Raw genomic sequence first — 25,027 nt, 5'->3', positions numbered from 1 at the left:
GGACCGCTGCATTAGAGGACAAAAACACAAAAAAGGTGTACAGTAGTTGGGAGCGCTGTGCTGCTGCATATGTCTGAATAATGCCCATAAAGGCAGCATGGAGGGAAGTTAGCCATCTGTCAGAACTGCAGGAAGGTGTGATGAAGAAACTGGTGCCTAAGAAGTACAACAAGCTGTCCATACTCGAGGCCTGGTGAATTGCCAAGCTAAGATTCACAACCAGCACCAGCAGGCCAGCATCAGTCTTTCAAAGGATATCAGGGTGACAGGTCTGTAGTCATTTAACCCAGTGACCAAGATGATTGTGGAGTGCTTGAAATGGGAGGGGACTTCACACAGTTTCAGGGATCTGTTGAAGATCAGTGTGAAGATGGGAACCAGCTGGTCAGAGCATACTTTGAGGCAGGAGGGTGACACACTGTCTGGACCTGGTTCCTTCCTGGTCTTTGTCTCTTGAAGACTTGCCATCACACATAAGAGTAGGTGGGATTTCAGTAAAGAGGGGTGGGTGGTGGGGGCAGCACCATGACACTGTGGCTACGTCCACACCTCGTTTTCTCTCCGTTTTGGCCTCCTGTTCACACTGAGACGGCGTTTTCACTGAAGGAAAATGCAGCGTTTTGAAAACGCTCTTGAAAATGCATACATTTAAAAACAGTGCTTTCACGTCGCGGTGTGGACAGCGAAAAGACTTTTTGAAAACAATTACATTTTAGTCATGTGATGCAGTCATGTGACCAATTAAACTAAGATAGAAGGCATTATACGGCAGTTGTTTTGTTTGCTCTCAATTTTGACAGTCCTATTAAAGATTAATATCAGTTTGTACATGCTGCAGATAGCTTTTCTTCAAATTCTTTAATTCTCACTCGCTTTCGCTTTCAGACGAAAACGCCGTTTTCAAATCTATCCGGGCTAGTGTGGATGTAGCCTGTGCCTGACAACTGTCTTTGTAGTCTACCTGTATAAGAAATAGAGGTGGGAATCACCATACATCCCACGATACGATATTATCACAATACTTAACGCACGATACGATATTATTGCAATTTTTAAAAAATATTTTGCGATATTCAGATTCTGTACATAAAGGTAAACTTTATCAATATTCATTTTATCTAATATCAAAGTCTCACACTCAGTCTTTCTCTCAGTTCAGTTTTATTGTTGACAAACTGAACGGTTTGTATTACAGTCTAGTCCAACTTAACTGAATGCAACCATCTGGTACAATTACAGCTATTCTGAACTATGCAATTTATGAAAACTATGCGGCCCATTCAGCAACTGAAGAATTTAAAAGTAAATTAAAACAAAATATAATTTTACATTAAATAAAAAAGTTTTAAACTTAATTAAAATAAAACGTGTCTTAAATTAAAATAAGTAAACTATCATGTTTATTGCTGCCAAAATAAAGTTAAACACATTTGGACAGTGAAGGAATGTCAGGATTCTTGCTCAGAAAAAGGATCAACGTGCTCTGAAGTCAGAGCACAAAAACCCTTTTTTGTAACAAAATATCGATTTCTGCTGTCCCTGTATCGATACATTATTAGCAAACAAAATATCACGATACTACAGAATCGATTTCCCCCCCCCCCCCAACCCTAGTAAGAAATAGAAACCCAGGCTGTTTTTGGTTAGCTCAGTAGTCAGTGTTACTAGCTTTAATTGGTATGTCTCTGGCTGTTGTAGTACTACTACTACTACTACTACTACTACTAATAATAATAAAAATAATAATAAAAATAATAATAATAATAATAATAAAAACAAGCAAGCATTGTTATTTCTTTTGTAGCTATTTTTAATTACTTAATACAGTAAAATGCAATGACATAAGGGAACAGATTTTAGTCAAGCATGCCTATCAGACGTATAAACGTATACAGTATTACCACCGTAGCAATAACCTTCTACCAATGTGTGGTAAACAGTTGGGCTGAAGAGTTCGGCTCACTGCTCAGCCCCTGTGGCACAGAGGCCCTTCCCCGGAACAATGTCACATCTACTGGTGCATTCTGCCATGCTGCCGTGTTGGTGTCACTTCAGCTGGTCAAGATTCTGTTTGAGGGGAGATCCCCCAGGAAACCATCTGTCATCTATTTGGGATCATGGTTTGATGTTTCAGACATGCATACAATATAATAATTTTTATTTAATCATTTTAATTTCCATGACATTATTTTGCATACTTTCATTCCCAACACATTACCCAGTATCAGTATAGATGTCCAGCATGTTTTTTTTTTTTTTTTGTTTTTTTTTTAAAGCACTGTTACGCCCCTAGTCTAGGCGGGTAGGGACGCACATAAGGTTGGAGGAGAGAGAGACAAATCCCCGCCCTGGTTCCCAAGCCAAACATCCAAACCAGTTGTGAGTAAAAAAAGTGATTTTATTTAAGGACAAGAAGCATAGCTCCAGGGTGAGCCCAGGCCAAAATAATAAACAAAACCAACTAAGTCCCACCAGAAAAGACTAACTAAACCCTAAGAAAGAAAAAAAGAACAAACAAATGCCAGAGCTATCCCTCGCTCCCTGACCAAGAAAACAGGAGAAAACGATTCCAAAAGAAAAGGCAGCTCACCCCTTCCGCTTCAGCCCACGAGTGCTTTTACAATTCACACTCCCACAAATACACAAGATAAACACAGGCTGGGAAAACCAGGGTCAGGACTGCGACGGCTCCACACTCTCTCTCTCTCTCTCTGGAGCTGTCAGAGCGGCTTTTTGAATGTGGTCACCTGTTCCATGGTCCAATCAGCTGCTCACTACTCTTCATTAGGGGAGGGACCTGTAAAGAGTCTTAAACACAGTAAAGAGACAGAACAAACAGCCCACACAGTGTTCTTATGGCCACAGCCGTAACACCCCCCTTCCCAAAATCAAAGACATCTCCTTTGTAGATGTTTTGGACAGTCATGTTTAAGGGAAAACACGGGATAGGGCATCCGCTAACACATTCTCTGTGCCCTTTTTATGACGGATTTCCAAATTGAAGTCCTGCACCAGGAGGGACCACCTCATCAGCCTTTGGTTCGAGTTCCGCATCCGCATTAGGAATACCAAGGGATTGTGGTCGGTATAAACAATCACAGGCGAGGGACTGCCACCGACATACACCTCGAAATGCTGCAATGCAAACAGCAGAGAGAGGGCCTCTTTCTCAATCGTGCTGTACCCTCGCTGATGGACATTGAATTTCTTTGAGAAATAGCCGATTGGGTGATCCACACCATGATGGTCTTCCTGCAGCAATACGGCACCTGCCCCGTTTGCACTGGCGTCCACTTCCAACTTAAAAGGGCGTGCAAAATCAGGGGCGGCCAGCACTGGCGCACTGCACAGGAGAGTCTTAACAGCCCGGAACGCACTCTGACACGCAGAGGTCCACACAAAAGGTCTCAACACACTAGTGAGGCTAGTGAGAGGTGCGACCACGTCCGCGAAGTTTTGACAGAAACTCCGGTAGTAGCCCACCATGCCGAGGAAACGGCGAAGCTCACGCCTAGTCTGAGGGGCAGGAAAATCCAGTATGGCCTGGATTTTGGCCGAGATAGGGCGCACTTGCCCCTGACCCACCTGCTTTCCTAAGTACGTTACCATGGCTTTACCAAAATCACACTTGGCGAGGTTGAGGGTGAGGGATGCCCTTTCCAAGCGATGGAACACATCAGTGAGTGTCTCCATATGCTCTGACCAGGTGTCTGAATAGACGACAATGTCATCCAAATACACTTCACACTTACAGACGCCGCCCAGCACGATATTCATGAGCCGTTGAAATGTGGCGGGAGCGTTGCGCAACCCGAAAGGCATGACAGTGTACTGGAGAAAATGGTCAGGAGTAACAAAAGCAGAGATTTCGGCCGCACGTGATGTTAGGGGAACTTGCCAATAGCCCTTTAACAAGTCCAGCTTGGTAACGAAGGTCGCAGAACCGACCCTATCAACACAATCCTCCATTCTGGGCAGAGGATAGGAGTCAGGCTTGGTCACACTGTTCACCTTCCGAAAATCTGTACAAAACCGTGGGGTCTTATCCGCTTTAGGCACTAGGAGACATGGGGAACTCCACGCACTAGAGCTAGGGACAGCAAGACAATTCTCCAACAGATAAGAGACTTCTGTCTGGAAAAGAGCACGCTTAGTGGGATTCACCCGGTAGGCATGCTGTTTGATTGGCGGATGGTCCCCCACATCGATATCATGCTCCAACACGGTGGTACAGGATGGAGTGTCCGAGAAAAGATTAGGATGATTTTCAATCAACCGACACACGTCATTTCGGACATCATCGTCTACCCCAGTTAAATGTGACCTTAAATCACGTAGGATTTCAGAATTCCTAAGTCGTGCGCAGCCCACAGCACAACCGAAAACCAAATCGTCACCTACTGGGTCATACCGAGTTTCGGAAACCGGCACCCCCACAGTCGCAACTGTTGACACACCACCAGCAAAGTAGGGCTTCATCATATTAATATGACACACACGGCACTTTTTCCTTCGCTCTGGGGTGTCGATGACATAATCCGTGTCACTCAATTTCGCCTGCACTGTATACGGACCACTGAACTTGGCCTGGAGGGAAGATCCAGGGACCGGTAAAAGTGTTAAAACTTTATCACCAACCTCAAATTTTCGCTGCACAGCCTTCACATCAAACTTCCTCTTCATCCTACCTTGTGTTGCACTGAGAGCATCCCGTGCAATTGCGCACGCTTTATGCAAACGCTCTCTGAAAGAGCTCACATAGTCTAACACATTTTCCTTAGGGGCAACAGTGTCGGACAGGAAGTTCTCCTTAAGCAATCGCAAGGGTCCACGCACTGTGTGACCGAACACCAGCTCAGCAGGGCTAAATCCTAACGACTCCTGCACACTTTCTCTCACTGCTAAAAGAAGCAGCGGCAACCCCTCATCCCACTCCTTTTGAGACTCAAGGCAAAATTTCCGCATCATCGATTTCAATGTCTGATGAAACCGCTCGAGCGCACCTTGCGACTCCGGATGATAGGCACTAGATTTCCGATGTTTAATGCCAAGTGACTGCAAAACCTGAGCAAAAATCCTAGACATGAAATTAGAGCCTTGGTCAGTTTGAACAGCTTTTGGTAAACCAAAAATAGAGAAAAAGTTCACCAATGCCTTAACAACTGGTTTAACCTTAAGGGTGCGCAACGGAATTGCCTCGGGAAAACGGGTAGCAACACACATCAGAGTCAAGAGGTACTGGTGACCCGATTTTGTTTTAGGGAGCGGACCAACGCAGTCGATGAGGATGTGTTCAAAAGGTTCCCCTAAAACTGGAATAGGGTGTAATGGAGCGGGTGGAATGACTTGGTTAGGCTTACCACTAATCTGACAGGTGTGACAAGAACGACAATACTGAGCAACGTCATTCTTCAATCCTGGCCAAAAGAAATGACGCAGAATGCGGTGATAGGTTTTCCTAATACCTAAATGTCCAGAAAAACTGTCATGGGCAAGACCAAGAACTTTGGGTCGGTACTGTTGAGGCACCAGAACCTGTTTAAACACATTCCAACCCAAATCACCAGCTGTAGGCGGATACCAAGTACGCATCAACACGTCATCCTCGACACTATAAACACGAGGGTACTGGTCGCTAGAGTTGGCCGCGGAAAAACAACTCACAAGAGTTGGGTCACTCTGCTGTGCCGAAACCAACTCCTTTTTGTTGATTTCCAAAGACAGTTGAGGTGTCACTGATGGGCTAATAGGCAGCATCGCCTCAGAGTCGCCCGTCAGTGGAACACGGGTTTCAGATTCAGACTCCGGCCCACCACCAGCACAGAGAAAAGAATCAGATAAATCCACGTCACCGTACTTGCGCCTATGCGCACGAGTTACCGCGCAAGCAGGAAAAACAGAGGAGGAATGCTCCTCAGCGACAGGGTTAGGTAATGAAATATCAGGCACCGGTATCTCAACCACTCTCGGGGTAGAAAACACTTTTCCGTTAGCCAAATCATTCCCCAGAATCATCGCAACTCCGGGCACTGGCAACTGGTCGCGCACGCCAACCGGTACCGAACCCGAAACGAGCGGCGATTGAAGAAACACATTGTGCAGTGGCACACGCAGTACATCCATTTTTACACCCCAGACAAGAGCATCCGAACCACAAAAAGAGTCATCAGAAAAAGGTAGAATACCCTTCAAAATAAGAGTCTGCGCGGCCCCAGTGTCACGCAGAATCATGATCGGCACCCGATCCTCCTCTTTTTCATTCAACGAAACAAACCCCTCCGACACAAAAGGGCGGTAGCTCTCATCAAAGCCTTCACTTCCCACTCCATTGCTAGGTGAAGTGGAAGCTGACATAGAACGAACGAAACCCACACTTTTCGGCTTCCTCACCGTGTTGGCCTGCTCCCTGCGCTGTAGTGATGGGCAAGCAGCAACGAGGTGCCCGATTTCATGACAATAAAAACATTTGCGATCTGACATAGGAATAGCAGCAGAACGTGTCTGGCGCTTAGGGGAAACCCTATAACTTCTGACAGGACGAGGTGAGGAAGTGTACTCACGGCGCTCTGTCGAAAGTGCAGCACGATGAGTTAACACAAACTCGTCGGCAAGGACCGCGGCTTTAGACAGTAACCCCACCTTCTGCTCATTAAGATACACGACAATGTTTTCAGGGAGACATGTCTTGAACTCTTCCAGCAGGATCAACTCCTTTAGCTGAGTAAAGTCCTCCGCGTGACTGGCAGCCACCCACTTGTCAAATAAGACAGTTTTCTCACGTGCAAATTCCACAAACGTTTGACTATCAAGCTTGCGACAGGCACGAAACTTCTGTCGATACGCCTCTGGGACAAGTTCATAAGCCCGCAGCAACAGACTCCAGACGTCCTTTGGCCATTTTAAAGTGGTTGCGATGCGCTCAAAAGCAGTGAAATATGAGTCAACCTCTCCTTCCCTAAAAGGAGGTACCAAAACAATCTGTTTGCTAGCGTTAAACTGGTCTATGGTGGGAGTGTCGGGGAGTGTACTTACAGGAACGGGAGCAGCGTCACTCGCTCGAGAACGATCAAGCTCCATAGCTCGAATGCGGAGATGCATGAGCTCGACTTCCTTAGCCTTAGCCGCCAACTCCACCTCCTTCAAGCGAAGGGCAAGCCTGAGATCCTCCGTCACCAAACTCGCCCCAACCTGGCCAGCCGGGTCAAATACAGGAGACTGAATGGCGACAGGAGCTTCCGCCCCCGACGGCATCCGCCCCTTGGAAGGCTTCGGGACGGCCCCAGCAGCTTCCGCCCCCACTGCCGTCTCCAAACTCCCAGACCCACTCGGCGAGGTTTTCTGCCCCCCAAACACTCCCCTGTCCACCAGTCTCTCCACCAAACAGTGTTTAATTTCCGCCTTCTTAGCATTCAACGGAACATCCACCCTGAATAAGTCAGCCACTACCAACAAATCTGCTTTTGTGCACCGCTCCAACTTTTCAATGGAGGGACGTTGCGCAAAATCATCCATGTCAAACGACATCACGAGCAAAGCGAAAAAGGAAAACACAACACCGCAGACACCCAACCGCATCCGCGCACTCCAGAGCCGCAAAACTCGCGCACGACGTTTCCCCCCCACCACAAACGCAAAAAGGAAACGAACCAATCATATAGCAATGCAAATACAACCACATGTACATAATCTTTTGTGTTTTTTAGGGCCAAGCTGGCTTCCCTGTTTGGATTAGACCAGGAAACCAGTCAGGGGAACGAGTCATTCCAGTACACAGCCCCCAAACAGCCTAGAAAGAGCTCCAACCAAGGTAACAGTCTCAGAACTGCAGCATTGCTGAATTTATATCCAGTTGTCGTGCAGAGCCACCACTGATCATTTCTTTAATATTATTGCAGCTCCATCCAATCAGAAGCCAGCTCTACAACCTGGAGCTCCAGCAGTATTATTTGCAACAGCAGTCCAAGCCTTCAGATAGTGAGTTTGAAAACCATTTTTAAGCACTCATCTAAATATGTCAGGTGCTATATTCTAAATGTCAGTTTTCATGTTTATTTGTTTTTTACATCTGTTTGGAGCATTATCCCCCTTTTCTTTACACAAATTAAACTCTTTACTCCCCCAAAGTTCTCTCTCTGTTCACTGAACAGCTGTGTTGTCTCATGTAGTATTAATGGACAGTACATGAAGCAGGGAAAGCTGGGAGCTGCTGTGCTGGGCAACCATACAACAAAAGAGGTTGGAGCTTTGTTATTTAGTCTCTTACTTTATGCTCCTGGTTTGACTTTTGTTTGGTTTTTAATAATGAGCTCAGCTCTTCTTTTCTTCAGTACAAGCTGCTTCTGTATTTAAGCCAACAGAAACAAGTAACCTCTGCCAAGATTCACGTGGGCTTTGCTTTCACGGTGAGTATAGTCATGAAGGATACAAAAGTAGATGCACCATCTGAAAATGTTAGTTATATATTTCCGATAATCATTGCGATACCTGTTTAAACCCTGTTCTTTAGATAGTTTTTCTTTTGAAAAGCTTGTAGCAGCTGTAAAGAATAGCTGTTTCCCCCACTGACTGTTTTCATGGCTACATGCTCTTCTTCCTCTGCAGGTACAGCAAAACAATTATTGCACTTTTTATGATGACCAGAGGCAGAACTGGTCCCTTATGTTTGAGTCAGAGAAATCAGCTTCAGACTTCTGCAAAGAGGTGAGCCTCAAATAATAAATACTGTGATTACAGTTGGGCCAACACAAAACAAACAGACTTTGTTTATTGACAGCACAAAGTCCAAAAGTATCAGGCGATCTTCAAAAAACGATGTGTGTAGTCTACATTATGTACAAGCATGATGAAGAAGTCTTCACAAATTTCTCATGTGTGGGACTAATAAAGGTTATCTTATCTTTTATCATCAGGTATGTTTAGCAAAAGTGAACAGCGCTGCGACTGTAGATGTAGTGGTACTCCAGGACCTCAGTCTTGGTGAGGGCCAGTCAGTGGAGAATGGAGACTCTGTGGAGGTGGTGTACACGGGCTGGCTTTTGGAGAACCACACTTGTGGACAGGTCAAACACTCACATCATTCATTTTAACAAGTATCAGTGTTTTTTGTTTTTTCTCTTGTGGATTTTCTGGTTATGATGACGAACAAGTCTTTGAATCTTATTTGTATTGCTACAGATGTTTGACTCCAACCAAAACAAAGACAAGTTGCTGCGACTGAAGATTGGAGCTGGGAAAGTGATCAGAGTGAGTGAAAGTATACTGCAGTGACTGTGAATAGTAGCTCAAAGGGCTGTCCACACAGGAAGTGACATGCAGTGATGTGGCAACCCAACACCATAAAAAGAATGGGTGAAATAAGTGCGGGCGATATGAAGTTGGTGGTTCGAGTGAAACTAAATGAGGTGGTTGCTGATTGGCATGGCAGGGTGCTAAATACATCGGAGGATTATCTAGGCAGCCTGAGCATTGAATGTGTGTTAGCAACCAACCTTCAGCAGCAAGATAATGCATGCTGAGCTAATTGCTTTCTGTGTGGATTCATTGAATCAAGTAAAACGTGAATGAATAATGTAGCTGTCATAGCTAAACACTGTAATTCCAGCTACATTTTTATGGAGCTCTGTGCAACTTGATAAACTCACTGATGCACACAGGATTTAAGTGAACTGAAGTTTGTGTGTCGTTCATGTTAACACACTGTGTGACCAGACTGTCCTTCACTACGATGTTGTAATATTATATGTACGGTATGTACATCAACTAGCATATATTTTAGGTATGATGATCAGAGTTCCTGTTACCATGACTAAGTAGCTTGTTGTAAAAGGACTAAGCTCGAAACATTATGCTCTCCATATTGCAGAGAGCTGCCTAATCTTCCCATCTTGACTGTTCTTGGAAAAGATTTAGTTCTACATTCAGTATTTAAAATTCAGTTTTATTTGTATAGCACCAAATGACAAAAACTGTCACCTCAAGTCTCTTTAAATTATAAGGTAAAGACCCTGCAATAATACAGACAAAACCTCAACAATCAAACCTCCTTTGAGCAAGCACTTGGCGACAGTGGTAAAGAGAAACTGCCTTAAAAGAGGAAGAAACCTCTTGGGGAGGGCGGTCATCTGCCATGACCAGTTGGGTTGATGGGAGGAAGACGGCATACAATACACACTGTGGAAGGGAGTCAGATATTAATAATGAATAATGATTATGATGGTGAGTGAAATAGAGCATCATGGTAAGCCCCCAGCAGCTAAGCCTATTGCAGCATAAGTAGAGGGGGATTCAGAATCACCTGATCCAGCCTTAACTATATCCTTTTTTTAGGCTTTATGAAAAAGGACAATTTTAAGACTAATCTTACACGTAGAGGGGAGCTCTGTCTCCCTGGGCCAAACTGGGAGCTGGTTCAACAGAAGAGGGGCCTGAAAACTGAAGGCTCTGCCTCCCATTAGGCCTGCAGAGCGAGAGCGAAGTGCTCTAATAGGGTGATATGGTACTACAAGGTCATTAAGAGAAGATGGGGCCTGATTATTTAAGACCTTGTATGTGAGGAGCAGGTTTTTGGATTTAACAGGGAACCAATGAAGGGAAGCCAATACAGGAGAAATGTGCTCTCTCTTTCTAGTCCCTGTCAGGACTCTTGCTACTGAAGACTTTTCAGGGAGTTTTTAAGACATCCTGATGATTATAGTGAATTACAGTACAGCCAGTGAAGAGAGAAAACTCATCCCTATCAGTACTGATGTTGCAGAAATCTTTGTGCTTTTCTTTTTTTTTTCTTTTCTTTGTACAAGACTTGGTGATGGGAATAATCATCATTGTCTGACATGCCTCAGGCTAGCTTGTGATGTAATTTGACAAGCTAACAAAACACTAGAGGGTTCTATTCTTATGTTATAGATTGTAACCTGCACTGTGCTTAGAGCTGTTTGTTTCTCACTTAGAGAGACTACAGCCCACATTCTTCACTGTCCACAGACTGTTAGTCAACCAAGAAAGTTGGAGAATGCCTCATTTTTAAAGATATGTTACAGTTCATTCACTCATTAAAAATAAAAAGCACATAATACATGAAACGGCTTAGCTACTGCCTGCTTAAATGACAAAAAAAGCCAATATTACATTCTCACATTAGGTTTGATATTAATTTGTTTTACAATGCTGGGGTCGTAAATGAGATCAGTGGATTAGCCAGCTGCTTTTAGGCTCACCTTAACTTATGATGTTGTCGATTAAATAAATATAATTTTCAGTTTATTAAATCATCACTTATTTATATTTGCTCTTGTGTTGGGTCTGTCCTGCATTTCTAATCATCCAAAAATGCTACAGTTCCTTTTGAAAGGTTCTAGCATAGCTTTAAATTAGTGTGTGAGCACTGAGATTGTGCCGTTTATCACTCTTCTGTTGCTATTATGTTATTACCTCATCATCTCTTTCCTCTCCTTCGCTGTATGCACAGGGCTGGGAGGAAGGGATGCTGGGGATGAAGAAGGCAGGCCGTCGTCTCATTGTCATCCCACCCGATTTAGCTTACGGATCTAAGGGTGTCCCTAACCGTGTCCCGGCTAACAGCACTCTTATCTTTGAAGCAGAGCTTCGACGGGTAACATCCGCTGCACAGTCCTCGACATCTCCCTCATCTGCTTGTATCTGTTTTAGCAACTATAGTCTACCGTTCAACCACTTTCTGAAATATTAGAAGCTTATTGAGCTTGTTTTGTGGTTTAGGTCAAGTTCTCAAAGGACAGTGGCTCTGATCGGGCAAGTGCTGGCTCCAGAGACTCTGCTGCTCCTTCCCCAGCCCTCAGTATTGAAAATCTGGTCCCAGAGCCCTCAGCACCGGCCCCCTCTTCAGGTTCAGGAAGACCAGGGTAAGATTTAAACCTGATAAAATAGTTAGCACTATTATTCTAAACTTTTTTTTCCCTCACAGTAGCTGATTTGTCTTCCCAGGGAGCCACCACTTCGTGCAAAGTCAAACTCTCTGAGTGAGCAGCTGGCTGTAAGCAAGCACCTCATTTTGTGTTTTTGGTATTCATTTGTTTTGGTGCTGTGAAGATTGGAGCTGCTATTCTTCTCCAATTTCAGAACCCAGATGCTACTAAAGCCAAACTGATTTCTCGGATGGCAAAAATGGGCCAGCCCATGCTGCCGTTTCTGACAGGGGCGGCCAGCCAGCCTGAATCCAGTGACTCTGAGCTTGAGGTCAGTATCTTGTCATGTGTACTGGTTTAGCATTTTCCTGTTGTCAGTAACCTAAATATTACTGCCCTTGTATCCAAAGCCTGATAAACTTTATTCCTGTACCTGTAGATCATTTTAAACCCACAGGTGCTTAAAATACTCTCCAGAAAATGTACCTGAATCCTGCAGCTAAGCCTGGTTTAGTGTATTTTTAGGCATTTCTTTAAAAAGATTTCTATCTTTGGAAATGACCACCGCCCTCCTGTAGGGCCAGTGTACTATTTGTAGCTGTAGTCCACGAGGTAGAGCAGGTCATCCACTAATTGGAAAGTTGGTGTTTAAATCCCTGCCTGCTCCAGTCTCCATACCAAACACCGCTGGACAAGATACTAACCCAGTGCTCTGCAATGGATGCGTCATGAATACGCGTATGAATGTTAGATAGAAAACACTTGCTGCCAGTATGCTGGGGTTCTTACTGGTGGATGGGAGCGTTGCTTCTTCATGTTTTCAGGTCATGGAATGGGTCCTGACTGTCGTTTGCACTTTAACTATTATTAGGGTTGTTATTAGAAGTATTAGCGTTATTAGTGTTATCTGCAGTACCTGCTTCAAAAGACTTGGTGTTTAAGCTTCACAGGACAAATTTATGGTAAAAACTTCATGTCAGGAAGTCCCTGAGATTGTTCCTTGGCTCTCACAGCTGATCTAGATTAGGAGGCTATTTTCTGTAAAAAAAACAAAGGAAAATTAGTCCAGTGCTTTAATTGCTTAACTTTGTCTGTACAAAACCCACAAACGCCGTATATGGAATAAAATGGCTCCTTGCTTATGTTTTCACAAAAGATGAAACTGTTTTATATTGTATGTTATTTCTTGTTACATTTAAAGTGGCATCTGAGTGAAATGTGGATCAGCTGGCACTTAGCCACACTGTCCCAAACACAACTGTACTTCATACTGTTGTGTGTCTGTGTGTCTCCATGGATGTGCACAAACACAAATGTTTGGATGTTTTTCTGTTTGTAAAACATTTACATGTTTTACTTTTTTCCCTTTTATTAATGATATTTAAAACATATGGTTAAAATAGTGTTTTATGTTTGTCTTTAGCAATAGAAGACAGTGTGTATGAGTCATTAAATTTCAGGTTAGTTTGATTTTACAAAACTGCGATTGTAACCATATTTTTTAATATGACTAATAATGAATAACTAATAATAAGTATCTTTGTGTGTGTGTGTGTGTGTGTATATATATATATATATATATATATATATATATATATATATATATATATATATATATATATATATATATAAAATATAAAAAAAAAAAAAAAAAAAAAAAAAAGATGAGATTAATGCATCTCTTTCACATGAAAATATGACGCACAAAATGTTTTCTGGCATCATCATTGGTGAGTTCACACTGCTGTGCGTTTATCTCCAGGACACCAGTGGCAGCAGAGCAAAGGATCATCCCGTAGTTTCATCTCCAGTGCCGATCACCACTGCTCCTGCAGCTGCTGCACACGGTAAACTTCTTGTCCTTACTCATCCGTCAGTTCTCTCTTCCTGCATCTGTAAAATTGCAGTGTTTTTTTTTTTTTTTTTTGCAGTACATCCTCATCCTCATGCTCCTCCCACCTCCGCCTTACTTCCTGTTATGAGCACTGTGACAGCACAGCCTGGACTGCCAACCAGCAGCCACGCGTTCCAGGTGTAGCATCGCCACTGTTTGTACTAACTTAATATTTTCTAATACATGTTGGAAGAAGTAGTGGCAGAGATGGAAAATGTGTGTTTATGTCAGTGCATTACATCATTTCAAAGCCTTGCTCCTACACACAGACTCCACTGCAGCCTGTGGGCCAGGTCTACCCTGCACCAGCTGTCCCATACATGGGTAGGATTCAACCACCAGGAAGCCACTAGTTCATTTGATGACCTCATGATAATAATGCTGGATGCAATGGTTTCAAATTACACACCCTTGTGTGCTCCTGTTGTTTCTCAAGGCTCTGGGGATGTGACTTCCTTCTTGATGACTGAGGCCAGACAGCATAACACAGAGATTCGCTTAGCTGTTGGAAAAGTAGGCGATAAAGTGGATCAGCTGGCTTCAAAGGTACACTCTGAAATGGTACAAAATCATGAAGCAGCTTTAATGCAAAGCAGAAACATTTGATTTCGTTTTTTTTCTTCTTTCCTCAAAATCTTAACAGATCGATGATCTTCAAAAGCAGGGGGGCCTTTCCACGGGTTTGTCTACTGTGTCGATGGAAACCTCCATGATCTTGCACAATATCCAAAGAATTGTTCAGGTACATGCATCAGCAGCGCAGTGCTTTATAGAGGCATTGTTAAATCCCCCCATCTGCAGCTGTTCTGAGCACTTATTTTGCTTTCAGGAAAATGAGTGTTTAAAAAAAGAAGTGTTTGAGAAAAGTTCTCGCATCGAGGAGCAAAACCGTAAGATCGGAGATCTCATCAACCAGAACCAGAGGTGAGTTGAAAGAATTAAGAATTACGCACAGATACGGGGCAGCCTAAAGCTTAAGTCTCTTTAGATGTTCAGATTCTTATTCCTTGCACAGTGCCATCAGGGATCTTGGCAGTAAAATTCAGAGATTTATAGACTCTGACTTTTGAAGCCTGTTTGTTAAGTGTGTGGCTGCTTGTTTGTTAATACAGGCACAATGTGGAAGCAGCTGAAATGCTAACGTGAAGATGAATTCCTTGATGCTGCAGTTGTTATGAAACTTTATAGAAACAGCAGAAACATTAACAGTTTAAAACATTTTTTTGTACCAGGCTGTAATTCAGACTTTTTAATGACATAAGCCTGGATGTTCTCTCAGTACCAGCGAGTTTTAGTGTGATGCAGTTTTTAACAGTTCAGAATGGGTTGCTTCTAGTTCTAATGTTTAATTGTCTGTCTCTCTGTCACGTTGTAATTTGATCTTAACAGTAACCAAGCAGTCCCACATAGCCTAATGAAAGCACGAGGGAGTCTTTGAGCCTGAGTGTGCTTGATGCAGACGTGTGATTTTTCAGGTACATGGAGCAGAGTCACCTGATGCTGGAACAGAGGAATGACTCCCTCAAGTCGTCCAGTGAACAGAACCAGGCGAGACTGCTGCAGGCTGAGCAGGACAAAGTGAGTCGTTTGGTATTTTTTGGTCTTTAATGAATCAAATAAGGCTGTTGGCTGAGTTTTGGATGTTTGTGGTGACAGACTTCCCTTTTAGTGAAAGGACTAAGAACTTAACAGGACATGTGTTGGACTTAGTGGTCACATGCAGCATATTACAGTCTGCTGATTTTGTGGCAGGCGGCTGCGGGTCTTCACAATTGAGATTTAATGTTTTTTTTTGGTTTTTTTTGTTCTTAAAACCTGAGAATAAATGTTGGTTAAACTGTTTTGGATTTATTTGTGATTTTGTAAATGAATTGCTTATTAAGTGTACAAAGGGTGTGGTGTAAGGTTTAATAACGTGGTGTATTTGGTGATTCCAGCCTGCCTTCTTATTGTGCTCCTATAGTTTGTACACTTGTGTGTCGCCAGTTTGTAGTTTGGACTTGGTTAAAGGTTTGCTGTCTGCTGATTCCACTCTTTTCCAAATGCTCTTTTCATTGTATTCAAGCTGCAGTGCTGCTCTGAGGAAAAACTCCTATTCACTGCTCTCTCTTCTCAGCATCCTCTGCCTTTGGACCTGGGCTCTGGCCAGGTGAGCCTGTTTCCTCTGTGTAGTGCCATCAGACTGGGGTCAGCTAGAATCTGTAAAATAAGAAAAAGCATCTAGAATTATAATCGATGTTTAAATTACAGGAAGACAATGCTGCCTAAAGCAGTTTTGTTGTTATGCTGTAAGAGAGCGCAGCTGAAAAAAATCCCGAGACTCTAAATAGTCATTTCCAGGTCATTGCAGACCAGAAAGCACAAAATTTAGCACAAAGAACTGTGAGAAGCTCCTATTTGATCCCAGTCTGACTGCAGCCACTGGATCACCCTTTTTCATCATCCTTCACTGGCACCTCAACTAACCTTATTTCTGTTTTTGTCCTTCTGCTTCCTTTTCATCAATCAGCACTCACCATTTTCCTTCCACAGGGACACACTGCTAGCACCAGCAGACACTCATCCAGGCTTGTTTCTATGTTGTTCCACCATCTCTGTGGCTTTTATTTTGATATAGTGCCACCAGTACATCTTCCCCTCTCACCTCTCGCCAACTCCCCCAGGTTCGTCTAACAGAGGACCTGGCTTCAGCGGCAGCGCGGGTGTCTCAGCTGCAGCTCGAAGCTTCAGCTCACCAGCAGAAGGCCGCGGAGCTGCAGGGTAAACTGAGCACAGCGCTGCAGGACGGTGAGAGCCGCTGCCAACGCGTCGCTGCCCTGGAAGCACAGCTGGAAGGTGCTTGTGTGCTCGATTTAAATACACTGTGCCCGATAAGTATAAAAAACATTATAAAAATTGTGCCTTTTTATGAATATCAGAATTTTTGGTGCTGCAATCAGAGAGGTGCATTCAATACAGAGTCTACCTCCGCAGATATTATATCCATCCATTCGCTTCCGCTTATCCTTTTCAGGGTCGCGGGGGGCGCTGAACCCTATCCCAGCCTTCATAGGGCGAGAGGCGGGGTACACCCTGCACAGGTCGCCAGTCTGTCACAGGACCAACACACAGGGACTAAAGAATTAAAGTTTTATTCATGTCTCTCTAAAACATCTCCAACAGAAAAACACAGCGATGGTTTACGCAGGTTTAACTGCTTCTTTGTCCTGTTGTTTAAACTTAGAGCAGCTGATGCTGAAGCAAGACATGTTGGACATATTAGACATAACATGGAAGGATAAGACTCATTTTATTTATAGAATGTACAAATCCTTTTATCAGATGAATACATTTCATACAAGTGAAGAAGCAAAAACACCCAAAGGTTTGAGCGCCTCGAGAGAGCGAACAAACTCATAAATTTGACTAAATGTGTAACGAGCTTGTACTTTGGCTGGTTCATAGTCATCATTAGGTCCACTGTTAAACATTCCCCAAACGTTTTCCTAACAATCTGTCTGAATCTGAAATTGTCTGACTTAAAGCAGAAGATTTTCTTTCTTTAACATAACTGTTCCTTCACATTATTATGACAGTTAACAGGACTAGTTGAGGTCACACAGAAGCTGAAATCGGATTGTTAGAAAAGGAAATCAAAACTGTGTTTTACTGCAAAACATACAGCAGCCACACAGAAGGAAGCCTGTCCCGTATCCTCATAACGTTTAGCACCAGAAGTTTAGTGCTTAGCACTTTTGTTGCCCCACAATAAGAAGAGACTGGGTTAGAATCCCTTCTGTGGGGTGTTTGGATGTTCCCTGTTTGTGTGGGTTCTCTCCGGGTACTCGGGCTTCCTCCTACAGTCCAAAGACGCGCAGCTAATGGGGTTAGGCTAATCGTTAAATCTGGCTGTCTCTGTGGCCTGCACAGACAGATGTCATGGGGGTGGAAGGAGGCTGACCTGTCCAGGGTGTATCTGACTTCTCCCCCCCTCCCCCTATCCATGCATGGATAGATTTGAATATTTGAATTCTCTTTGAATTCTTCATTCTCAACGAATGCCTTAATGTATGCTCTCTCTACTCTCGACCATGCAGGGAGCTCACGCTTTCCCTTTTTGCTGAAATGGAGAGCAGCCTCATTGTCCTTGTGGTGATTTGGAAAGTTCTGTCCATGCCTTAAATCTTTTGTCTTTCCCTGTAAACTTACGGCCAGAGCTAACGACCACACAGATATTTTCCCTTCCAACATCTGAGCTACGAATGTTACTTTAACAGAAACGTTTGATTTTAAAAAATATGCATGTGTGACATCAGCAACAAGAAAATCAAGGCAACCCTGTGTAAGAACATCTAGTGCCTGGTACATAAAGAGCAAAGGAGAAGATGTCAGACTATTTTTTTGAAAAATGGACCGGACTAACCATCTGTGTGTTCATGTGTTTCAGAGCTGAAGGAGGAGGCAGAGAGGGTTCAGACTCAGTACCGCTCAGAGAAACAAAGACGCAAAGAGACGGAGCTGAAAGTGAACACCATGGAAGAGGAGCTGCAGGACCTGAAGACTGACAAGGAGAGCCTAGAACGAGTAAGCGGATTTCATTCTTTTGTGAATGAATTACAGCAATACACAGTCACCATGGAAACAAAATCAAAAAGGGATGTCTGACAAAAAGGTGTGCCTCACATTTAGGCACTTTCAGAAAGAAAGAAGAAATGGCAGGTGGAGCGTCAGCGTCGGGATGAGGAGGTGGAGGAGCTCCGCAAGAGCAGCCAGCAGGAGCTCGACAACCTCCGAGCTCAACTTCGCAAGGCCAGGACCAGCAGTGACAACGCTGCATCAGAACAGGTCACATCTCTGCATCCAGCCCAAGGGCGATCACATCTTCTAAATGGAAAGATCAACAGTGTTTTGTGAACATTAACGTTGCTTTACATGCTTATTGAAGCTGTCTCAGCTGCAGGCAGAGCTTGAGCAGGAATGGAAGGGCAAGTGTTCCCAGATGTTGGCTTCAGCTAAAGGGCAGCACAGCAGAGAGGTGGCTGAACTAACAGAGCAGAGAGAGGGTCTGCAGGACAAGTTAACCCAGCTGCAGGAAAAGGTGCATGAGCTCGTGCTCTCATATTGTCTTATGATGTTCATTTTACGCCCTTTGGCACTTCATGTAAAGCACTTTGAGTTGCTTTGTCACTGAAACGTGTTTAAAAAAAAAAACTTACTTTTAAATGAATCTCTTAATTAACGTAGAAATGTGAGAAGTACACTGACCTTTTCTAGATGATTATTATAACAATAATAATCATTTTAACTCACCATTCATTTAGTAACTAGCAAACATTCCACATATATAATATAATACTACCACACGTTTCATTACTGCGGTGTCCTGTGCCACTCAGCAGTAGTTTCTTCAATTGTTCAGTTTAAAGTTGAGAAAAGTTTATATTGGGACACGTACACGTTACATGGTGTGTTGTTGAATCATGTTTGCTGTCAATAGTTTACAGCTCTGAAGCAGCTGAGAGACTCAGAAGAACATAGTCTGCTGCAGCAACACAAGCATCATGAGGAGTTGCACGCTCTTCAGGAAAAAGTAAGATGGATGACTGCATTTGACTCATCTTGTCTAACAAGATTAAATATTTATTATTAGCTGGGAATGCATTTTTTCAGCGACTTCACTACCCAGGAATATTTAGCCCTTTAGCACGGAGACTGTGCCTAAGCTGTAGCCAAATCTTGACATTTTCACCTGAACAAAAAGCAGAGCTACACAGAATCCTGATCTTAAAAGTGATGGTAATAAGTGTGGCGGGGACTCCTCTGTTTCTCTGGGAAGTAGCTGTTAAATGCCTGTTATGACTGATTAAAATAAGATAAGAAGAACTTTATTTATCCTGAGGGAAATTCTTTTGTACACATGTTCAGTGCAGCGAGAGAGGCAGAGGAGCAGAGGAATAAGATACAATATGTACAACAGAATACAAGTATACAGTAGGATAGTGCAAAATATAGGATCAAATAACTGTAACAATATAACTAAATCCTGAAGCTTATCAGTGCAGGTGATTCTAAAGTGACATAGTATTGTGCTATGATGGGGAGATGAAACAAACATTCAATGAAAAACTGTTGGTGCACGGTCTGAATGACAGAATAGCTTTGTTATTAATCCTCAGGAAAATCACCTACAGAGTGAGGAGTTGTAAGGATCAGTTCTGCATTTCCAGTCTTTTGCTGCGTGTGCTCTGATGGTCCATCATGGAGGCGTGCATGGGGTGGGAGGGGTTACAACCATACCGTTGTGATTTACATTACATATATTTATGTCATGTTATTCTCTTCAAGTACACAGCCTTGGAGCAGCAGGGAGCGACTGTAAGACAGAAGCTGCGAAGACGAGTGGCAGAACTGGAGAGCAAACTGGAAGAGCAGGAGGCTTCTGGAGACACTGCAGCAGAGGTGAGAAGTACATGAAACCTTTCAAACAGAACAATTAATAGAAGGTGCAGTGCAGCCTTTGTCTTCATCTGTCACTTTAAGAAGCTGTTTAGCTGATAGAAATCACAGAATGAAAATCAGAAATGATCAGCAGCAGCTCATTAATGTCTCCAGATGCCAGTGCAGGCGCTTTAGTCTTAGCTTTCAGCTTGTTTTCCATAATACTGCCTGATGTTTCCAATCCAGTACTGGATTCTGATGTTGAGTCCGTCATGTTAAATATCGGTTGAACCCATTTTAAAACCATTTCTTATTTATTATATTGACGTGTTGAGAGATACTTTCAAGTGTATCTAGCAACTTTACCCACGTAACATATACATTATAGAAAATGCTGTATGTTTGGCAGGAATTTGACTTTTTTTAAGGGAAACTTTTTAATGTACAATTTAACAAACACAAAAAAAGCTGAGATTTAAATGTAAATATAAGCAGAATCCAGTGATTTGTCATAACACACAGAAAGTTATGGTAAAAAATAATTCCCATATAAACTAAATGGTTTACTCGGAACATGATTGCATATGAAACGAGCTTCCTACAGTCTGAGAGAACAGAGTCTTCTAGAAGTAAAGTTGGGGAAGCGTCCCAGACTTTGAGAGGCTGTGTGGGCACATAGTTCAACAGTTTAAAAATAATATTTCTACATGCACAGCTGTAAAGTATTGGCTGGTTTTATAATATATGTTACAGAATATCAGTAAAAGAATCAGAGAATCTTGAGCAGTGTCTGTACGTAAAACCTGTATCGAACATTGAAGATGTTCAGATCCTGACACAGGACTGCATTGAAAACGTACACGATTCTGCTGTGGAGAACACGGCATCACACAGCAAAGACTAAGATGATGTGCTTATATAGAAACATTTTGGCCATTATGAAAAGCTTTAAGCTGCTGAGCAGGTGAAATCTGTCCTGGCAAAATAAAATTATTAAAATCTTCCTGGCATGAAGTTGACATTTATATTTAACAAAATCTCTTATATATTTCCAGAGGCCTAATATTAACCTAATTTGATTTAAATGACTGATGTATTGTTTGAAGAGACACTTTGTATAATGTTTAATATCTTGAGAGCACAGTTTTTCACAGAGGGTTTGTATCGTAAATAATGCTTCAGTAAATTCATTTTCTCATTTTGTTTTCTATGTAGAACGGTACGAATATCTCCATCTTTTTATGAGAAGCCAACAGTTAGGACAACAGGTTTCTCTGAGAAATCAGTCCAAGGAGCTGAGACAGAAAAACATTCCTGAAGTTTCTTCTTTTTAAGTCTCTTTTCATCCATGACCTAGATGACTGAGAACCTTCAGACATATCTGAGACATCAGGTTCAACAGGAAGTCAAAGTGCTGATTTGCACCATAGTCATGGTTGCTTAAAGCTTAGGTCAGAGGAGTGATGGCTCTGCAGCTCCTGTAAAATCAAACATCATTAGATGAAATGTAATGAGTGAATATAATGAATAATATAGAAAAATCGAGTGAGGAGCATGAAATACAGGATTATGTTCACGCTCCTTTAAACTGAGACAGCATGACCGATCACCATCATAGCCTTTGTAGTACATCAACAGTAGGTCTGATTTTGGGACGTAGAGTTTCTTCTTCTATGATTTAGTCCTAAAAATACCAAACACGTGTTCTCACTCATAATCAGTGGGTTTCCTAGTGTGGGTATGCATCATGGATCACAGCTGGTAAATGGACTGGTTCTTGTATAGCGCTTTTCTACACTGAGCACTCAAAGCGCTTATCAATAAGCTGAAGTAAAAGTTTGCTTATTGGTACGCGCATTAGTGTGATGCTGTGTGAAGTCGAAGGCCAGTGCATGCTGGGACATAACTCACCATTTGTGTTCTTGTAGGTGAAGCGTGTGATGAACGGAGTGTTCCACTCACTGCGAGGGGAGTTCGATCTCACTGAATCCTACACCGGCCAGGCTGTGCTGGGGGTCATTGTCTCTACCATTAAGGTAAAATCCTTTTGAAGCGATCAGGAGCCTCACAGCATTCGAGTGTCAGTCGTAGCGCCTTTATTCTAAAACACTTCCACTGCTTCGGCACCTTATGTTCAACCAGGAAGCCAGCTTTGCAGCTCCTTGCCACACCACACACGCCAAGAGTTCATTAGTTCCAGTTCCTTTCACCTGTCCCCTCAGACCTCCTGGCACCGCCCCCTGTGAGCTTACTGTACCACCCCTCCACTGCAGCAGAGCCACAGACCACACCTTTCTTTTTTATATGCAGCCTTTGTGCACAAATTCAGAGTTCTTAAATGTTTGGACTAATTGACACATCTTTTGTCTTACATCACCACAGGTGGAAAGGCATTGTTCATTTATCCATATTGTACAATCACAGCACTCATCTCATGATAATGGAAGTGTTTGACTGGCATTTGGTTTTGAATCACAGAATTCTAGAACCAGCCATTAATGTGGTTTTCTTTTCTTCTAGAATGTAACTCTGCAGCTCCTTAGTGCCAAAGGCGGGGCTGCAACAAGACCAATTACAAAAGAGGAGGAAACAGCGGAGGAAGAGGAGAAAGAAGAGGTTGAAAATGTGAAACAGGAAGAAGAACCTCACCAGAATGTGCACATAAATGGAGAGACAGAGGTCAGAAAGGAAGAGGAGGAGGAGGAACATGTGGCTGATTCAGATTCTCATCAAGTCAGGGAGACTCGTGAGGATCAGGAAGAAGCAGCTGAGGAGACGGTGTGTGAGTCAAACACAACAACTCAGGCAGAACATTCACAAAGCACAGATATCCATCCAGTTTCAACGACTGAACTCGAATCAGAAGAGCTGACAATAACGGCAGCACCAGGAGCAGAGTGCGAGGTACAGGAGGAGGAGGGGCAGCAACCTGCTCCTGAAAGCTCTGCAGAAGATAAAGACACCAGCAAGTCTTTGGATCCAGATGAGCGTTCACCTGACGATGGGCAAGATGCTGTGTCAGAAACGAACGCTGCAGTGACCAGTGAGGCATGCGTGGACAGCGTGGAAGATGATGGAGAGGATGTAGGAGAAAAAAATGCTGCTTCTCATAAAGCCTTTGGACCCCCATCCAACCCGCCTCCACCACCGAGCGAACTTCAGGACACCTCGGGAGAGAACACAGGGTGAGCACAGGTCATAACGGCTGGTGGTAAAGTTACGAGTTTGATTTTGTGGCTCTGCTGGTCAAAAAACAAAAAGCCTCATTGGCCTCCCTATAGACTGGGAAGCTGCGTCCACTTTTCATATACACTTTATGGTTAATGTTATTCCAGCCAATCACAACAATGTTTCAGTATAAAATTATACACACAGGACAGAAACATTGGTCTGTTACATGGTTGCTTTAATTGGGGCTCATGTACTTCGTCATGTGAGGACTTATAATTCGTGCTTATAAATGCGTCCTTGAACGCATCACGTTTCAAGTATTCTTTCTTGTCGTGGCAAACAGCTGTCAGTAATACTGAAAAGTTTACCAGTGGAGCCAATGAATAATGTAACCTTAAGCGCATAGAGAGTGTTAAGAAAAGACTTGTAACTTGCAACATATTTATGTCTACATTACTACTGACATACCCTCCTGCTAACTAACCGCTTGCATAAACGCTATCCTGCTGGCTTTATTGCCTCGCCCCACCTCTTTCTGCTATTCTCTCAGTCTGACTGGGAGAATTGATGAGGAAAATGGAGAGGAGCCATTTTTCCAGAACACAACTCCTGCCAATCCCCCCGCAGCACCCAGCGAGGAGGAAGAGGAAGAGGAGATGGTAAGGAAGGATCTGTAGAGTTCAGGCAAAGCTCTCAGATTTGATTGAGCGCTTTTACCTCATCCCACTAAACCCAGCCCTTCCCCTGTGTGTTGTGTCGGAGATGTTTTAGCACTTGGACACTATTTGTGATTTTCTTCTTCTTCTTTTTGCCTCTGCTTTGTGTCCAGAGCCTAAAGGGGCGTCCACCACCTGCTCCCCTGTTTGGTGATGACGAGGATGATGATGATCTGGACTGGATGAACTGACATGGAACCAGAGCACTATTAGTCTGCGTCTTTTAATTTCCAAAGCTACAAACACTGCAAGGTGTACCAGCTGTGTCTCCACGGTAGAGCCGTGAAGGTGAAAGAGATGAACTGACTGAACAGAGGATGGTCAGTCTAGCTCTGCAGCTCCGTGTGATCCTGCTCATTGATCGGCTGCTGCAGACAAAGCAAAGCTTCAGCCTTGAAAGCCTGTAATTAGAGGAATCTAATGAAATGCCTTTCTGTACTTGTTTAATAACAGTTGATGATGCAATCAGTTCAGGCCCAGATTTTAACATGCAGTGTAGCAGATTCACATGCAGGAATAAATGATTTCAGACTGTACTCGCTAAGTTTTTAATCACAGTTTTAAAAACTGAACTTTTACGTACTTTTGTTAAGCTGATATTAATTTCAAAAAATAAATGATCAGAGACACGTGGCCTTTATTGACTCTCCTGGTTCAGTGTTATGTGTTTTACTGTAACTGTGTAAGTTCAGTCCTGGCTATTTCAGGAACATTCACTGAAGTGAACATCATCCTTTTATTTACATATAAAAACTATTGATTGGTTATAAGTTAAAGCACAAAGCATGATTGCCTCTTTAGTGGCATGTCTGCCAATGACCAGGAGAGGGAGCTCTAGACCAAAGGAAAGCTACACTGCTGCTGAGTAAGCGCCATCAAGCTGACGAGCAACCTGTAGGAAAATGTACGCTCGGCGTCAGATGAAAGGTTTCTGTAATTAGTGAATTCAA

At 43.1% G+C, this 25,027-nt stretch overlaps 1 protein-coding gene across 4 annotated transcripts in view; it reads left to right on the top strand.

Moving 5' to 3' along the window:
• Nucleotides 1-24,729, top strand: part of fkbp15b (FKBP prolyl isomerase family member 15b) — a 32,687-nt gene extending 7,958 nt beyond the window's left edge. The window contains exons 2-30 of one of the 4 annotated variants that reach the window (XM_085293299.1): nucleotides 7,704-7,807; nucleotides 7,896-7,974; nucleotides 8,166-8,235; nucleotides 8,328-8,402; nucleotides 8,602-8,700; nucleotides 8,910-9,059; nucleotides 9,175-9,243; nucleotides 11,465-11,608; nucleotides 11,734-11,876; nucleotides 11,959-12,007; nucleotides 12,094-12,210; nucleotides 13,642-13,726; nucleotides 13,811-13,911; nucleotides 14,043-14,097; nucleotides 14,210-14,319; nucleotides 14,417-14,515; nucleotides 14,603-14,697; nucleotides 15,249-15,351; nucleotides 15,839-15,922; nucleotides 16,437-16,608; nucleotides 18,200-18,336; nucleotides 18,442-18,597; nucleotides 18,713-18,850; nucleotides 19,250-19,342; nucleotides 20,098-20,211; nucleotides 22,119-22,226; nucleotides 22,711-23,375; nucleotides 23,912-24,020; nucleotides 24,191-24,729. In XM_085293299.1, coding sequence (XP_085149425.1) covers nucleotides 7,704-7,807; nucleotides 7,896-7,974; nucleotides 8,166-8,235; nucleotides 8,328-8,402; nucleotides 8,602-8,700; nucleotides 8,910-9,059; nucleotides 9,175-9,243; nucleotides 11,465-11,608; nucleotides 11,734-11,876; nucleotides 11,959-12,007; nucleotides 12,094-12,210; nucleotides 13,642-13,726; nucleotides 13,811-13,911; nucleotides 14,043-14,097; nucleotides 14,210-14,319; nucleotides 14,417-14,515; nucleotides 14,603-14,697; nucleotides 15,249-15,351; nucleotides 15,839-15,922; nucleotides 16,437-16,608; nucleotides 18,200-18,336; nucleotides 18,442-18,597; nucleotides 18,713-18,850; nucleotides 19,250-19,342; nucleotides 20,098-20,211; nucleotides 22,119-22,226; nucleotides 22,711-23,375; nucleotides 23,912-24,020; nucleotides 24,191-24,268 — 3,601 coding nt within the window. In that variant the 3' untranslated portion in view covers nucleotides 24,269-24,729. Of the gene's footprint in view, nucleotides 1-7,703; nucleotides 7,808-7,895; nucleotides 7,975-8,165; nucleotides 8,236-8,327; nucleotides 8,403-8,601; nucleotides 8,701-8,909; nucleotides 9,060-9,174; nucleotides 9,244-11,464; nucleotides 11,609-11,733; nucleotides 11,877-11,958; nucleotides 12,008-12,093; nucleotides 12,211-13,641; nucleotides 13,727-13,810; nucleotides 13,912-14,042; nucleotides 14,098-14,209; nucleotides 14,320-14,416; nucleotides 14,516-14,602; nucleotides 14,698-15,248; nucleotides 15,352-15,838; nucleotides 15,923-16,436; nucleotides 16,609-18,199; nucleotides 18,337-18,441; nucleotides 18,598-18,697; nucleotides 18,851-19,249; nucleotides 19,343-20,097; nucleotides 20,212-22,118; nucleotides 22,227-22,710; nucleotides 23,376-23,911; nucleotides 24,021-24,190 lie in introns of all 4 variants that reach the window. The other 3 variants (XM_085293297.1, XM_085293301.1, XM_085293300.1) reach the window with 3 other exon arrangements.
• Nucleotides 24,730-25,027: the final 298 nt, after the last annotated feature.

This window comes from Mchenga conophoros, linkage group LG12 (genome assembly GCF_057382185.1).
Source record: "Mchenga conophoros isolate Kocher_MC1m ecotype Shallow Benthic linkage group LG12, M_conophoros_male_GT1.1, whole genome shotgun sequence".
In the NCBI taxonomy this organism is placed as follows: domain Eukaryota; kingdom Metazoa; phylum Chordata; class Actinopteri; order Cichliformes; family Cichlidae; genus Mchenga; species Mchenga conophoros.
The sequence above is the reverse complement of the archived record's forward strand: the minus strand, read 5'-3'. Positions and strand labels throughout refer to the sequence as shown.